This window comes from Aethalodelphis obliquidens, unplaced genomic scaffold (genome assembly GCF_003676395.1).
Source record: "Aethalodelphis obliquidens isolate GAN/ISIS:26980383/991018 unplaced genomic scaffold, ASM367639v1 scaffold50, whole genome shotgun sequence".
In the NCBI taxonomy this organism is placed as follows: Eukaryota; Metazoa; Chordata; class Mammalia; order Artiodactyla; family Delphinidae; genus Aethalodelphis; species Aethalodelphis obliquidens.
This window is the reverse complement of record NW_020837994.1, coordinates 9,782,598-9,797,966: the sequence shown is the minus strand read 5'-3', so window position 1 is coordinate 9,797,966 and position 15,369 is coordinate 9,782,598. Positions and strand designations below refer to the sequence as shown.

Sequence of the window (15,369 nt, the reverse complement as noted above, 5' to 3'; positions counted from 1 at the left end):
CGCAGAGCGGCTGGGCCCGTGAGCCATGGCTGCTGAGCCTGCACGTCTGGAGCCTGTGCTCTGCAACAGGAGAGGCCACAACAGTGAGAGGCCTGCATACCGTTAAAAAAAAACCTGAATGGATAAAGAAGATGTGGTATAAATACACAATGGAATACTACTCAGCTATAAAAAGAATGAAATAATGCCATTCGCAGCAACATTTACTTCATACTAAATGAAGTAAATCAGAGAAAGACATATATGATACCACTTATATGTGGTTATCTAAAATATGACACAAATGAACTTATTTACCAAACAAATACAGACTCACTAACACAGAACAAACTTGTGGTTGCCAAGGGAGGAGAAAGGTGGAGGAGGGATGGATTGGGATGCAAACTATTAAATATAGAATGGATAAACAAATAAGATACTAGTGTATAGCACAGGGAACTATATTCAATATCCTGTGATAAACCATAATGGAGAAGAATGTGTGTGTGTGTATAGCTGAATCACTTTGCTGTACAGCAGAAATTAACATTATATATCTATACTTCAATAAAATAAATTTTTTTTAAAAAATCAAGTCATTTGAAAAGTTGGGAGAAAAGCTATACCTACACTAGTAAAAGGGTACTCTCTACAGAAAGTAAAAGAAATATAATTCTATTATGAAGCCATAATAGAACTTCTAATAATCTTTATAACTAGACCTTTTGATTACTGTGTTATCTTATATTGTAAAGTTTATGTCAATACTTGCAAAATTAACTACTCATAAATCTAGAGTTTTGACTTGCCTACATAAATATATAAAAAGTATATTGGGAGGGGGAATACAACTGAGTCCATGTAATTTTAATCCGTTTGACATTATACATTTCTGCCTTCAGAATTGGAATAACAGCATGTCTGAGTAATTCTGAGAAGAATTTATAGATTTACATTTATATCAATTTAAAAAGAAAAGAAAAATCAAGCAGGTTTATTTAAAGTTATTTCACTGATTAGTACCTTTTCACAAAAACTCCCCCAGAAGACACCTTTTTCTTCACTCGCCTCTTCTCTTTGCTTGACTCACAAGAAGGGTCATCTTCCTACAAAGGAAAAGAGAGCCAAATAAGATTTCTATGCTAGACACATTTTTGTCTTTCTACGTTACTGTTCCAAAAGAAAAAATTTAACCATGACAACATTTTCAACTCTGATTTACATTTCTTTTAGAATTTTGTGTAAATACTTACATCAGAAGCACCAGTTCATATTGTGCTGATTCATCAGACTGGGAGGCACCTTGAGAAATCATCCAGTCCTACCTTTACCTCATACATCCCCCACACAGAACACCTTGTTGTTTCTGCTTCTATTTTAGACCAACATTTTACAACATATTACTAAACAAAATAACACAAAGCATTAGCATGGCATCCTCTGGATTCTGTGCAAGCCCCATTCTGTTAGGAATCACATTTCCTGGATCCTGTATTTCCTTCTCTGTTCACAAAACATCCCTCAACTGCTCTTGTCTCTTTCACTTTGCCCTGCCACACACCGTTTCTGAATATTTCTCATCCGTTGTGGTACTCTCAGTACCTAGCACAGAAGATTCTTAATACATGCTCTGGGAAGGAGTAAGAGAGGACTAGAAACACAGTGGACACTCACTAGATGTCAGTCATCTTTGAATAATTCTTCTAGTCAGAAAAGTGCTCTGCACCCAGTTGGGCAGGACAGATCTGAATGCAGGAGTTTCAGGAACATCACAAGGCCACATGTCCATCAGGAGAGCCCCTGGCTGGAGGTAGGATTCCCCAAGGTGTTCCCACCTACACCTTTGCTAATGAGGTCAGTCAGCTTAACTCATAGAAGTGTGTGAACATAGAAGCAAACTGCTGTTTTTCCAACACCACCCAGGAAAACAGAACCACACACGTTCCCTACCCCTTGAGAGAGGAATAGATGGGGAATCTGCTGGCCCTCCCATATAGTGGCCAGGCACTGGTAAGCACAGGGCAACATGATGGTCCCTTCTCTTGAAAAAGCTTACCAACCAGTCTGAAGACCAGTAACAACAAACCTTTTACTGGGGCTTAGCATATGGTACCCACTGTATTTCATACTTTACATATATAACAAGGTGAAATAGGTTGTATTAACAACATTTTATAGATACAAGGACAGAAGTCAAAGACATTAATCAACTTTTCCCAAGGTCACAAAACTAAGTAAATGGCAGGATTCAAATCCAAATTTTGTCCAACACCAAAGTTCATGTTGTAACCATTCCTCCATCCTGTCTTCCAGCAAAAAATTTGCTCATTCAGTTCCTAAAACTACACTGTATACTGTGTATACTATGCTACAGGTATACAAAAAGGAATGAGATCTGGTTCCCACTCAGGAGTCTGTGGTGGAATAGCAGATATAAAAGAGGTGCTCAGTTCACTCCCCAGCTTTCAAGAGGTCCTCAAGATCATTAGGGGATGAATGCAAAAATGTCTATGAAAGAACACTGAGGTAGGGCAGGAGTTTATTAACCTCATCCAACTAGATAGATAGAATTAGAGAAAGAATATAGAAAATGTAGGAAAAGAGAGGAAGCTACTTGTCAGAGGTAGCCAATTTTCTAGTGCTTAATAGTTACCAGACTTTCAGAAACAGTTAATATTTATTTTCCTTTACTTTTCATATATGCTAACTCCTGAAGGAGTTTAAACAATCCCAAATACTCTAGAAATAGTGGTCAAATACCAAAGCATCTACTAACATCAAATATGTATGTTGTTCTATCAAACCAAGCAAGCCTTACTGTAAACTAGTTCAAAAGAAAATATGTGCTTGGCACTCAATAGGCCTCCAGTAAGTGTTCGTTGAAAGTTCCAAACTTCCAAATTCCAGAAGTTTCTGCATTTGGGGAACATTCTTCACCAAGATTAGTCATTTCCTCATCATAAATTATAGACAGAAACATATTTCTCCCTAATATGTGTTTTCTCGCAAACTCAGGAAAAGAGAACTGCAATACTGAGAGATTAAACACATGATTCATGGTGCTTAGACACCTAAAGCAATTCTAAGTGTAAATTAAACCACCACCCCTATGTGAAAATGTATATATTTTAAATATTAACCGGTTTCCATCTGAAAGAATTTACAGGTTTGTTGAAGAGATTAATAATACTGCGTGAAACTGTTGACAGGTTATGTGTCTACAAATTATTGCCTGGGTATATGGAATTCTTGTTTTTAAAACAATTTCATGCACTCTGATAAGTTTTGGGAAGCATACACAACTAAAGGGAGATAAATCCCACTTTGATTACCAGAACAGTCTCTTATCAGAGTGTCAAAGCAGTAACCAATAGAGAGAAATCACAAATTTCTAGAACTTCCTTAGACTAACAGCTCAGATTGGATAAACTCACTTAAGCCCTCAGATTGCTCCAAGGACCCTTACAGGCTCACAGGCTAGGATGTCAGAGGACAGGGAGAAGCCCAGCAGAGATAGAAAACAAGGGTAAGTTAAACACAGAAGTATTCATAGAATATTACCAGTTCCAGGTTGGCTGTTCTTGATTAGCAAGCATGGCCCAAAGCTTTAGACCAGCGACTTCTCGAATGATACTGGTTTTGGAGATGGAAGCGAGTTCAGTCCTGCATCAATCTGTAGACAGACATCTCTACCAAAGCTATTATAGTTCCCATCTAGTTTACGTTTTTTAAGTAAACATTTTTAAGTACAATACACCTATCAAAGAGCACCCCAAAAAGTGTACAGTGTGATGAATTTTTACAAAGTGAAAACACCCAATGTGACCACAACTGAAATCAAGAAATTGAACAAGAAACTGAACATTACCTGTATCCCAGAATCATCCATTTGCCTCCTCCCAGGCACTATTAACTTGATTTATTTTACATATTTTGGGACTGCATGGTATCATACTGTAGTTTTCTTTTGCTCAGCATTATGTTTGTGAAATTGACCCATAGTGATGTGTAGAGCAGTAATTCATACATTTCCATTGCTTTATAATATTCCATTGTATGATTATACTAAAATGTATTTATTCTTACTGTTGGTAGAATTTTTTATCCAGTTTGGGGGATATTTATAATAATGCTAATATGAATATTCTTGTTCATGTCTTTTGGTGCCCATCTGTGTACATCAAGAGACATGTACTCATTGCACTGGGAACTGAGTCACAGATGTGTATATGTTCAGCTGTACTCAATGTGGCCAAACAATTGTCCCAAGTGATTAAAAATCAATTTACACTCCAACAGTGGTGAATAAGAGTTCCACTTGCTCCACATCCCCATCAATACTTGGTAATGTCTGTTTTGTATTGTTTTAGACATTTTGGTGGTATATTGACATCTTGTTGGGTGTTAATTTATATTTGTGATAACTAATAATTCTGGTAACACTTCTGAGTACATTTTCATGTTTATTGGCCACTTGTATATCTTATTTTGTGAAGCGCCTGATCCTGTCTTGCCCGGTTTTTTACTGGGTTGTCTGTCTTTTTCATACTGGTTTGTGTAAGTTCTTTGTGCTTTTGGATAGAAGGAAGGAAAATAAGGAAGGAGATATATTTTCCTACTCTTTGGCTTGCCTTTATTAATGTTGTCCTTGATAAAGTGAAGTCTTATTTTAATAAAGTCGAATCTATCAATTTTTTTTCTACCCCAAGGTCACAAAGATATCCCACTGTGTTATCTTTTGGAAGCTTCATCACCTCAACTTTGTATTTAAGACATATCTTGAAATAAATGTTTGAATTACTGTGTATAATTCCAGTATAAGTAACATTTTATCAAATTACTATAAATTTTATATTTAAATTTTCATAAATAAATTCACTTATTTGAAGACCTAACATCAAAAATTTTAAAGACCGGGCTTCCCTGGTGGCACAGTGGTTGAGAGTCTGCCTGCTAATGCAGGGGACACGGGTTCAAGCCCTGGTCTGGGAGGATCCCACATGCCACGGAGCGACTGGGCCCGTGAGCCACAACTACTGAGCCTGCGAGTCTGGAGCCTGTGCTCCGCAACAAGAGAGGCCGCGATAGTGAGAGGCCCGTGCACTGTGATGAAGAGTGGCCCCCACCTGCCACAACTGGAGAAAGCCCTCGCACAGAAATGAAGACCCAACACAGCAAAAATAAATAAAATTAATAAACTCCTACCCCCAACATCTTCTTTAAAAAAATTTTTTTGAGACCAATTTTTCAAACTAAATCTTCTCATAAGCACAGTGAGTGAGCTGGAAGGGCAAAGGGGCTACACAAGTGACAGTAACAAGTGTCACTAAAAGGGGGTTAGGCAGTTAGGTTCAAATCATGGCTGCCCATCTAACAAGCTGTGTGACTTTATGCGAATTCCTTATTTTCTCTGAGATTTGGTTTGTTATTTGTAAAATGAAGAAATAACATCTGCCAGATATAAAGTTCCTGGCACTGAGCGCAACACATAGCAAGTACTCAGTAACTGTTGATGATGCTATTAATCAAGGCAAGTTAGATCTCAAAGAATTTAAATTTTCAGTGCTGTGTGTAAAGTAGCCAATTGAACTATAATACAAATGGTGAGGTGCCCTCAGAGCAGTACAAAGTGCTTGCTGAAAGGAGGACAGATCATTTGTGGTCCGGGGGGTTAGGACAAGGTTGATGAACAAGATGGTTCCTAAAGAGGATTTTGAGAGGCAGAGTTGACAGAAAGGCTTCAAGGTATATGGACAAAACGAGCAAAGGCTTGGGGGTGGGAAAGTGTGGGGCAAGTTCAGAAAAGGTAGGCGACGTGTAGGAGAATAGAAAATAAGGCTTGTGAAGTGGGTTAATGCAGCCTGAGACAATATGTGAGAAAGCACTATAAAAATGTATTATTATCAAAACCAGTTATTATTATTATAAAAAACCTATTTAAGTGCATTATGTCAGACTATCCTAGGAATTTTTTTCTGGCTAAAAATTATGCTCTTGCAGATTCTTTTATAGGGGAAAAAGTCATATGCAATCATAGGTCCTTACCAGAAGGTGGCAGGAGAGATTTAGTCAGAGCTTCTTGAAGCCTCTATATAAATGAGCACTGAATCAAAAGTTCATTTTATTTATACTTTACATATTTAGACTCCACAATAAACTAATTCCTCCTCCTTTCAGATGCATAGGGCTACACACATTTATCCACTGACTGTTTATACAACTCAAATGTAGAAAATTGAAAGAAAGGAAAAAAAAGAAAAGGATATGAGGAAGGGAGAATACCATGAATACTAGTAGACAGAAAATACCTCAGGAGTTCTACACAGTATTTCATCTAACATCAATACCATCCCATGAGGTAGGTGTTATGAGACCCAGAAGCTCTTGCAGAACAGAAAATAAGCAGCTGCCATTAGAGGTCAGTGACATTTGCTCATTTACAAAAACTCGTGTAACCTACAGCAGGACCGCAAAAAACGATGGGCCCAGAGTACAGGGACCTCGAGTCAGCGCTCCTGAAAGCTACACATTGTTGGTAGAGAGCAAGGTCTTAGGAAGGATGTGCTCTATTAGTGTATGACATCAAACCACCCTGGGAACAGACATTTCTGGGCAAGAAAAGAATAATTTTAAATAGCTAAAAACCAAAAATTTTCTATGTAGACCATCAATCTGGATTGACTCAAAAGGCGTGCAGCTCGGGTGATCTCCAAAAGATCTAGGCAGCTAGCTAGCGAAGAACAATGTATGTTCTTGCCTCTGAGGAGACTAGAATAGGCAGAGTTCCTGCCACAAGGTGGAGAGGGAGCGGATCTGGAGTGTCAGTGGTAGTTTATAAAAGGTGTATGTCCGCTAGCCAACACCACATGACTGCCCCAGCCAGCCTCTCCATACTAAAGTGTTCCCAGAGGCTAAACGTGGTATAAGATGGTCACTGCAAGAATGAAGATAATGGATTATGATGATTATTTCTATCCCTTGGAAAATTAAGCACTGGTGGATACCAAAACCCAGAGAAAGTGAATTTGTATACAGAAATACACACGTATGCAGATGAACAGAATGTTGTCTAATATGAGACCAAACCATTAATAGCGACTTCCTCTGGAGAGTGGAACTTGATATGGGGAGGAGCGTCTGCCCTGTTTTTAACATTTTACAATAAGCACATATATTAATACTTTTTAAGTGGTTATTAAAGAGACTAATGATTAGTTTGTACAAAATAAAAAGAAGCCAGGAAGTTTTTATTATATATCATATTTGAGGTTATGTAGATCTGAACAAAATTAACTTACCCACGAGGACTGAAGAAGAAAATTCCCTATGGAAAGAAAATATGAAACGTACCTGAATCCCTACACTATGTCACATGAACTGTCCACAAAGGCCACATCTTCAGAGCAGGGGAGAGTGAGGGTCAAAGTTTCCCTGGTGAGCTTTCTGCCTGTTCTACTGAGACTGGATGGCCTGAAAGGCAAGCACCACTGGGGGTTTCTTGCTGTCACTTTCACTCTATTTTCTATACTCCACCTGCTTTTCTTCATTTGTTCTTTGTTATGTTTCTCATGTCAGTTTCTTTTTAGAGCAGTTTATTTTGGATATTTAGAATTAAAACATACATACTCCATAGCTGTCTCAGAATTCTTATTGATTACTCTGCTTATAAAATTTTTTTCCTTACATGATACAATAATAATAAAACTTACTGCACACATATGAACCAGGTTGCTATTCCAACTGAGAGATAGGTAGGTACATAGACAAACACATATGTATGTGTATGTATATATAGTTTTATAGAGTAATGTATGTGTGTGTATATATATATATATATATATGTATGTGTATATGTATATTCCTTTACTCCTTACTCCTAGAAAATATGTTATTAACTCCAATTTACAAATAAGGCAAAGAGAGGTTAAATGACTTGTCCAAACCAAAAAGGGCTGCAGCCAGGATTCAAACCCAAATAGCCCCCTCCAAAGCTGGTACTCTTAGCTACTCTTGTATACTACTTCTTGAGAAAGATAAATGTGTTAAGAAGGATACTAACCACAGCCGCAAAGTTGGGAACCTGAGTTTTTTCCAGCATCTCCCTGAGTTGATCTACCTCTGCTCGATACTCATCCAGCTGACATTCTAATTTTTCTCTGCGTAGTCGTTCATACTCTAGGTTGCCCTGCAGCTCTTTGACAGTCCTGTCAAAAAAATTTGGTTTCAATCAATCTCCAATATCAACTAGCAATTATTTTTGGTAATAAAGTATCCATACATTATATACATTATATTTAAGGCAAATAAAACAAAGAAAGCATTTTTTCAACAAATATATACTGAGAGTGTACTATGAGCCAGCACTGATCTATACATACTGGAGATAAAAGCAGTGAACAAAACAGGCCAAATCTACCCTTGTGGGGCCTACCTTGGCAGCAGTGGTGGAAGACAGTAAAGAAAATAAATAAGTAAATATATGTATTTCAATATAAGTAAGTAAATATAAGTATGCTGGAAGGTGATAAATGCTAAGGGAGAAAAAAATAAAGCAAGAAAATAATAGAAATGTTGTTGAGGAGGGGGTTAATACCCCATACACAATGACCAGGGAAGGCCTTACTGAGAAGGGGGCTTGTGAGCAAAGTCCAAAAGGAAATAAGAGATAATCAAGTAGACATCTGGGGGACGAGCATCCCAGACAGAGAGAATAGCAAGTGCAAAGGCCCTAGGGCAGAAGAACACCTGGTGAACTCGAAGAAAGAAGCCAATGTGGCTGGAGTAGAGTCAGAGACGTAAAAGGGAGCCAGAACAAGTAGGGCCTGGTAAGTCGCAACAAGGACTCGGCTTTTACTCTGAGTGAAATGGGAAGCCATTAGAGGATCTCAACAGAGAAACAGCATGCTCTAACTTAAATGTCTTTTGCTTTGTTTAGCTTTGTTTTTTTTAATGATGTAAAATTTACTTTAAGTGAATTACACAAATATCAACTAAACAATTCAATGAGTTTCCACTAATGCATCCACCATGACTACCAAGATACAAAATACTTCCATCATCTCAGAAAGTTCCTTCATGCCCTTCCCAGGCAACCCTCACTTCGCAGAGGTAACCACACTTCTGAATACCTATCGTGTTAGATTAGTTTTGTCTCTGCTTGTAAATGAAATTGTACATTATATTCATTTGTGTGCCTGGATTCTTTCAGTCAATAATATGTGAGATTTATCTGACTTAGGTTTTAGCATGATGAACAGACTGCAGGGGATGAGGGTGGGGCGTGAGGGAGCAGGGACAGGAAGTTGGGAGACATATCAGGAAGATGTTAGAATATACCCAGACAAGCGATGCCAGGACTGGAACCAGGGTTTCTTTCTGCCTTATTGCTGGATGGTGAGGGCACCAGAACTCCCAAGGCATGTTGAGTTGGATGTCAGGTCTGAAGGAGGGCAATCTAAGAGTATACAGTAGTAGCCCTGGTATGGAAGTGAGTGGGGTTGAGGTTAGAGATAGGAAAGAAGAACATTAACTGTGGAAACCTAGAATTCAGCAAATGAGAAGAGAAAATCAGCCCCAGGACAGAATAACACAACCACGTTTTGCTGTATTCTGAGTTTCATCTAACCAATCAATAATGACAAAGGCAAAAGGACATCTCTCAAACTAATACTTATCCAGGTTTCCTTTACAATTAGATATAAGATCAGGAGTTTGTACCCAAAGAATAAATGTCTTCAGATGTACTCAACACAAAGTGAGAAACACATACTAGAGAAGAAGTAAAGCTTACTCAGAGGAAACACTGCAGTCTCAGCTAATAGGAAACTACAATCTGGCACAAAGGCTAAAGCAATCTTTATTAAAAAAAAAAAAAATCCTGCTCAAATGACTTACATCAATATAATAACCATTTCACACTGAAATGTGAACATTAGAATTAAACGTTCCATTAAAGACTATTATTAAAATTGTAATGACCTTGGATAGTAGGTTTGGAGTCATATAGACTCAGACACAAATCCTGGCTCCATCCCCCACGCTTAGTCCTCCCTTTGTGACTTCATGCGAGTTACTTGTAAATTCAGTCTTGGTTTCCTAATCCACGTACTGAGATAATAGCTAATGGAGCTGTGAAGACTGCATGAAACAATATATACAAGAGGCTTATATAGTGCCTACCATACAGTAGTGCTCAGAAGTACTACAAGCATCCCTAGCAGTAGTACAGTAATATGTCTTGGAAGAGAGGTAAAGGGAACAAAATTTAAAGCTCATTATCTAGGAAATAATTGCTCTACTGTGAAGTACTTTTCTAGACTACAAGGGAGCTAAGAACTTTCGGCTAGGTTCTTAGGCAGAGGCCAATACTAAAAATATTCTACATCTCAAACACTTTAATCAATACAGAGGCAGTCAGGAATTCCCTGGTGGTCCAGTGGTTAGGACTCCACGCTTCCATTGCAGGGGGCACGGGTTCAATCCCTGGTCAAGGAACTAAGATCCTGCATGCTGTGCAATGCAGCCAAAATATACATACCTACATACATACATATATATATATATATATATAGAGAGAGAGAGAGAGAGAGAGAGAGAGAGAGGCAGTGGACAGCTACTTATGTGATGTGATTTATGAGATACCAAGAAGGCCCCTGATTAAAAAAAAGAAAATTTCTTTTTGGTCTACCACAACTTCCTGGTGCCTAAAATCCCATTAAGAGACAGAGTATTTTGGCTTAAGATTTTGTCTTCTGTTCAAACTCCCAAGTACCCATCTTATCAAAGATTTAGATGTTACTCTGAATACATTTACCAGACCTCTTACTGAGATTAAATTCAGAAGAGGGTGAATGCAAGAGAAACAGGAGGTTCTAAGAGTATGAGGGAAAGCGACCCAACCAAAGGAAAGGGCAGGGGAAGTGGAGAATCCATGTGCACTGCTCTTTACAGACCTGTGTTTTGATTAAACTACAAGTCTCCCCTCCTGTCTCCCTGTGTTCCCTGTCCACTGTGGAAAGCAGAGACAAGAAAAGAGGCAGTGGGAGGAAATAAGCACTTTGCATCCTCTATCCCAGCAGCCATTAATTAACTAGAGAGGTACCATATGTACCGAGAGCCAATTTCAGGTGCAGGAAGTGAAAGCTGAGGGAATATGCAAGCGTTCTGAGGGGTGCCACTGTCCGTGAACATAGGACTAGGTTGGTGACTTGTGAGCAAGCAGTCCAATTCGATAGGGATGGCTAGAGACTGTGTTGATTGAAAAGCTCAAAGTAGCTGTGGTCTCAAAAAAGCAAAGGGTCGGGCTTCCCTGGTGGCGCAGTGGTTGAGAGTCTGCCTGCCAATGCAGGGGACGCGGGTTCGTGCCCCGGTCCGGGAAGATCCCACGTGCCGCGGAGCGGCTGGGCCCGTGAGCCATGGCCACTGAGCCTGCGCGTCTGGAGCCTGTGCTCCGCAACGGGAGGGGCCGCAGCAGTGAGAGGCCCGCGTACCGCAAAAAAAAAAACAAAGGGTCTTCCCTGGTGGCGCAGTGGTTGGGAGTCCGCCTGCCAATGCAGGGGACACGGGTTCGTGCCCCGGTCCGGGAGGATCCCACGTGCCGCGGTGCAGCTGGGCCCGCGGGCCATGGCAGCTGAGCCTGCGCGTCCGGAGCCTGTGCTCCGTAACGGGAGAGGCCAAAGCAGTGAGAGGCCCGTGTACCGAAAAAAAAAAAAAAAAAACAAAAAAACGAAAACAGGAACTCTTCTTAGCGTTTTAGTTTTGCGAGACAAAAAGTTCTGGAGGATGGTTATACAAAAATGTGGAATGTAGTTAACACTACTGAATTCTGCCTTAAAAGTAGTTAAGATATATTTTATGCTTATGTGTATTTTACCACAAATTTTTTTTAATTTTTAAAAAATTAAAAAAAAAATTTTTTTAAATTGGTGCACAAGTTTTTGGCACCACAACGAAGACCTGTGTTGGGTCTTTGTTGCTGCGCGCAGGCTTTCCCTAGTTGCAGCAAGTGGAGGCTACTCTTTGTTGCGGAGCACAGGCTTCTCACTGCGGTGGCTTCTCTTGTTGCAGAGCACAGGCTCTAGGCACGCGGGCTTCAGCAGTTGTGGTGCACGGGCTTAGTTACTCCGCGGCATGTGGGATCTTCCCGTCCCAGGGCTCGAACCCATGTCCCCTGCACTAGCAGGTGGATTCTTAACCACTGTGCCACCAGGAAAGTCCCTTACCACAATTTTTTAAAAATCTTAACACCTTCTCCATCTGGGGGCTTAGGAGAAAACAGGTTGGAAACTCACACCCTTTGGTGGGGATGAAAAAATAAGTTGTTAATCAACAAACCCTCACGTGGCATTTAGAAAGGTAAGTAAAAACAAACCATCAAAGTTTTGAGGACATTACTTTTCAGACTCAAGCTGTTCTTTCTTCTGCTTTAGATCTTCTTCTGTTATGCCTCCCAAGTGTTTATAGTTGCTCTCTGCAATTTCCAGGAGGTGTCTCAATTCTACAATTTTCTTATAAGCTCTCACTGCAAGACAAAGTTGAACAGGAACCTAGTTTAGACAGATAACAGCTCATGAGCTCACAGGATGCTGGTCCTGGAGCATACTCTTCCTCTAAAGCCAGTGTCTGCATGGTCAGTGTCTGTATGGTTCGGGGAAGGAGATGGAGGGAGGGTGGTGTCTATATAGAAGGACACATATCAGTAGCAGAGTATTAGGGTGAACAAGCAGTGAAATATCTAAATGGAGGATTCTGTTCCTGCTGTTGGAGGATATATCACTGTTATGACTATTAATACCAGGGAAAGGAAGGGAAGGGAGGGGAGGGGAGCGGAGGGGAGGGAGGCTGGCTAGCAGTGTTTTAGGACTAGTTGTACATTACAGGACCATGCACAATCTATTTATGTCAGAAAATTAGAAAAACTGAAATATGCTTGATTGATTTATGATAAATCAGAACTAATTCAGCCCCCCAATTTTATGATTAGTCACTTGTAATATCTAGGCAAGAGGATATTGAGAAGGAAGTGTGTTAAGAGCTACCTTGAGCTATTCTCCAGCTATCAAAACCATGATTTTTTCTATCCTTTGTGGTACAAGTTCTCAACCTGGGGTGATCTTCTTCTCCAAGGAACACTTGGCAATATCTGGAGACCTTTTACTTGTTAAACCTCGGGGCATGGAGGGAAACAGACTATTGGCATGTAGAGGCTCAGGATGCTACTAAATACCTTAAAATGCACAGGTGGGCCCCCCTCAACAAATAAGTATCTGGCCCAAAATGTCAATAACACAGAAGCTGAGAAACTCTGCTTTACAACCAGGTTAGCAAATCACAGCCTCTTCTCCCTGACACTCACCACTCTGATTTATCTCTCAATAGGTTAGAGCTGCAGGTTCCAAACTACATACATCAGAATCAACTGGGGTACTTTTAAAAAATGTATATGTTTGAGCCCCATAGCAGTCCTACAAATTCAGGTATCAGTAGTTAGTAAAAGCTCCTCAGACAATTCTGACGGGCAGACAGGTTTGGGATCCACCATAACTAATAGCAAACAAGTAGAGGGGATTTTTTTTTAATGTTACATAAAATGGAAAGAATTGTGATGGTTTATTTAATTCTTTAACATTTGAAGGCTATGTTTTGAAAGGGCTGTTCTATGGGATCATCAGAGGTAAGAGCTAGGATTAATAGGGATTAGTTCCAGGAAGAAAGTTCTTAACAAAGGCGAAACTTTTCAACAAAAACAGTTAAGAGGGTGGGAGGGAGGGAGACGCAAGAGGGAAGAGATATGGGAACATATGTATATATATAACTGATTCACTTTGTTATAAAGCAGAAACTAACACACCACTGTAAAGCAATTATACTCCAATAAAGATGTTAAAAAAAAAAACAGTTAAGAACTATCATGTATTTGTGGAGTGCCTGTGATGGGAAGGACACTACGATAAGTGCCTTATACATTTACCCCTGTCAAAAGGTAGAAATGGGCCACATGGGTGATAGTGGGGGCCTTGTCACTGAAGGTGATTGGATGCTGGATGACATGTGACAGGAATGTTGAGCCAGGAATCAAACCTCAAATGGGGTTCTATGATGCCATGACCCTAAACCTAATTCACTAAAGAATGCTCTGAATTGAGGCTCAGTTCCAAGAAGTCTGTGATGACAAGAAATCCATTCAGTCCCCTGTAGGCACTCTGGCAAAACCTAGTATTCCAAGAGACTGGCCAGTCCTTTGGATTTTGCCCTGGAATAAAATTAAATAGTTATGTCAAATAGCACATGACTTCATATATAGTACCTTCACTAGCTGCAAGCACCCCAGCTGGGCACCAGCCAGAGCCTCACTATATGGTGAGGGTGTAAGAGTGCATTTGTGTCAAACACACCACAGAAGGAAACTGTTCTAGCTTCGTTCTTGGTCTTTCCTTAAACATCTTTTAAAATTTTTGTGATTCACTGACAATGATCACTTCACAAAAATCTCCTAATCAACTAATTTCAGAAGACACTGAAATTCTACAAATCAACTGTTCATCTTCTGCAGTGCTAATAAGTCCTTGCTAATTCTCAGTACAATCAACAAAAAAGAAATTTAAGCACAAACAAAATTTTAAAATAGATAAAATGGATTGCATCAAAATTAAAAACTTGCACTGGCAAGGACATCATTAAGAAAGTTAGGATAAAAGACAGCCTCCTCAATAAGTGGTGCTGGGAAAACTGGACAGGTACATGTAAAAGTATGAAATTAGAACACTCCCTAACACCATACACAAAAATAAACTCAAAATGGATTAAAGACCTAAATGTAAGGCCAGACACTATCAAACTCTTAGAGGAAAACATAGGCAGAACACTCTATGACATAAATCACAGCAAGATCCTTTTTGACCCACCTCCTAGAGAAATGGAAATAAAACCAAAAATAAACAAATGGGACCTAATGAAACTTCAAAGCTTTTGCACAGCAAAGGAAACCATAAACAAGACGAAAAGACAACCCTCAGAGTGGGAGAAAATATTTGCAAACAAAGCAACTGACAAAGGATTAATCTCCAAGATTTACAAGCAGCTCATGCAGCTCAATAACAGAAAAACAAACAACCCAATCCAAAAATGGGCAGAAGACCTAAATAGACATTTCTCCAAAGAAGATATACAGATTGCCAACAAACACATGAAAGAATGCTCAACATCATTAATCATTAGAGAAATGCAAATCAAAACTGCAATGAGATATCATCTCACACCAGTCAGAATGGCCATCATCAAAAAAATCTAGAAACAATAAATGCTGGAGAGGGTGTGGAGAAAAGGGAACCCTCTTGCACTGCTGGTGGGAATGTAAATTGATACAGCCACTATGGAGAACAGTATGGAGGT

At 39.5% G+C, this 15,369-nt stretch overlaps 1 protein-coding gene across 9 annotated transcripts in view; it reads right to left on the bottom strand.

Annotated features, from left to right (window-relative positions):
• Positions 1-15,369, bottom strand: part of ANKRD42 (ankyrin repeat domain 42) — a 77,775-nt gene that overhangs the window by 21,690 nt on the left and 40,716 nt on the right. For 4 of the 9 annotated variants that reach the window (XM_027083533.1, XM_027083537.1, XM_027083538.1 and 1 more), the window contains 3 exons: positions 12,373-12,499; positions 8,039-8,183; positions 1,003-1,085 (listed from right to left, as the gene is read on the bottom strand). In XM_027083533.1, coding sequence (XP_026939334.1) covers positions 1,003-1,085; positions 8,039-8,183; positions 12,373-12,499 — 355 coding nt within the window. Of the gene's footprint in view, positions 1-830; positions 1,086-7,277; positions 7,304-8,038; positions 8,184-12,349; positions 12,500-15,369 lie in introns of those variants that run through there. The other 5 variants (XR_003428110.1, XM_027083536.1, XM_027083535.1 and 2 more) reach the window with 4 other exon arrangements.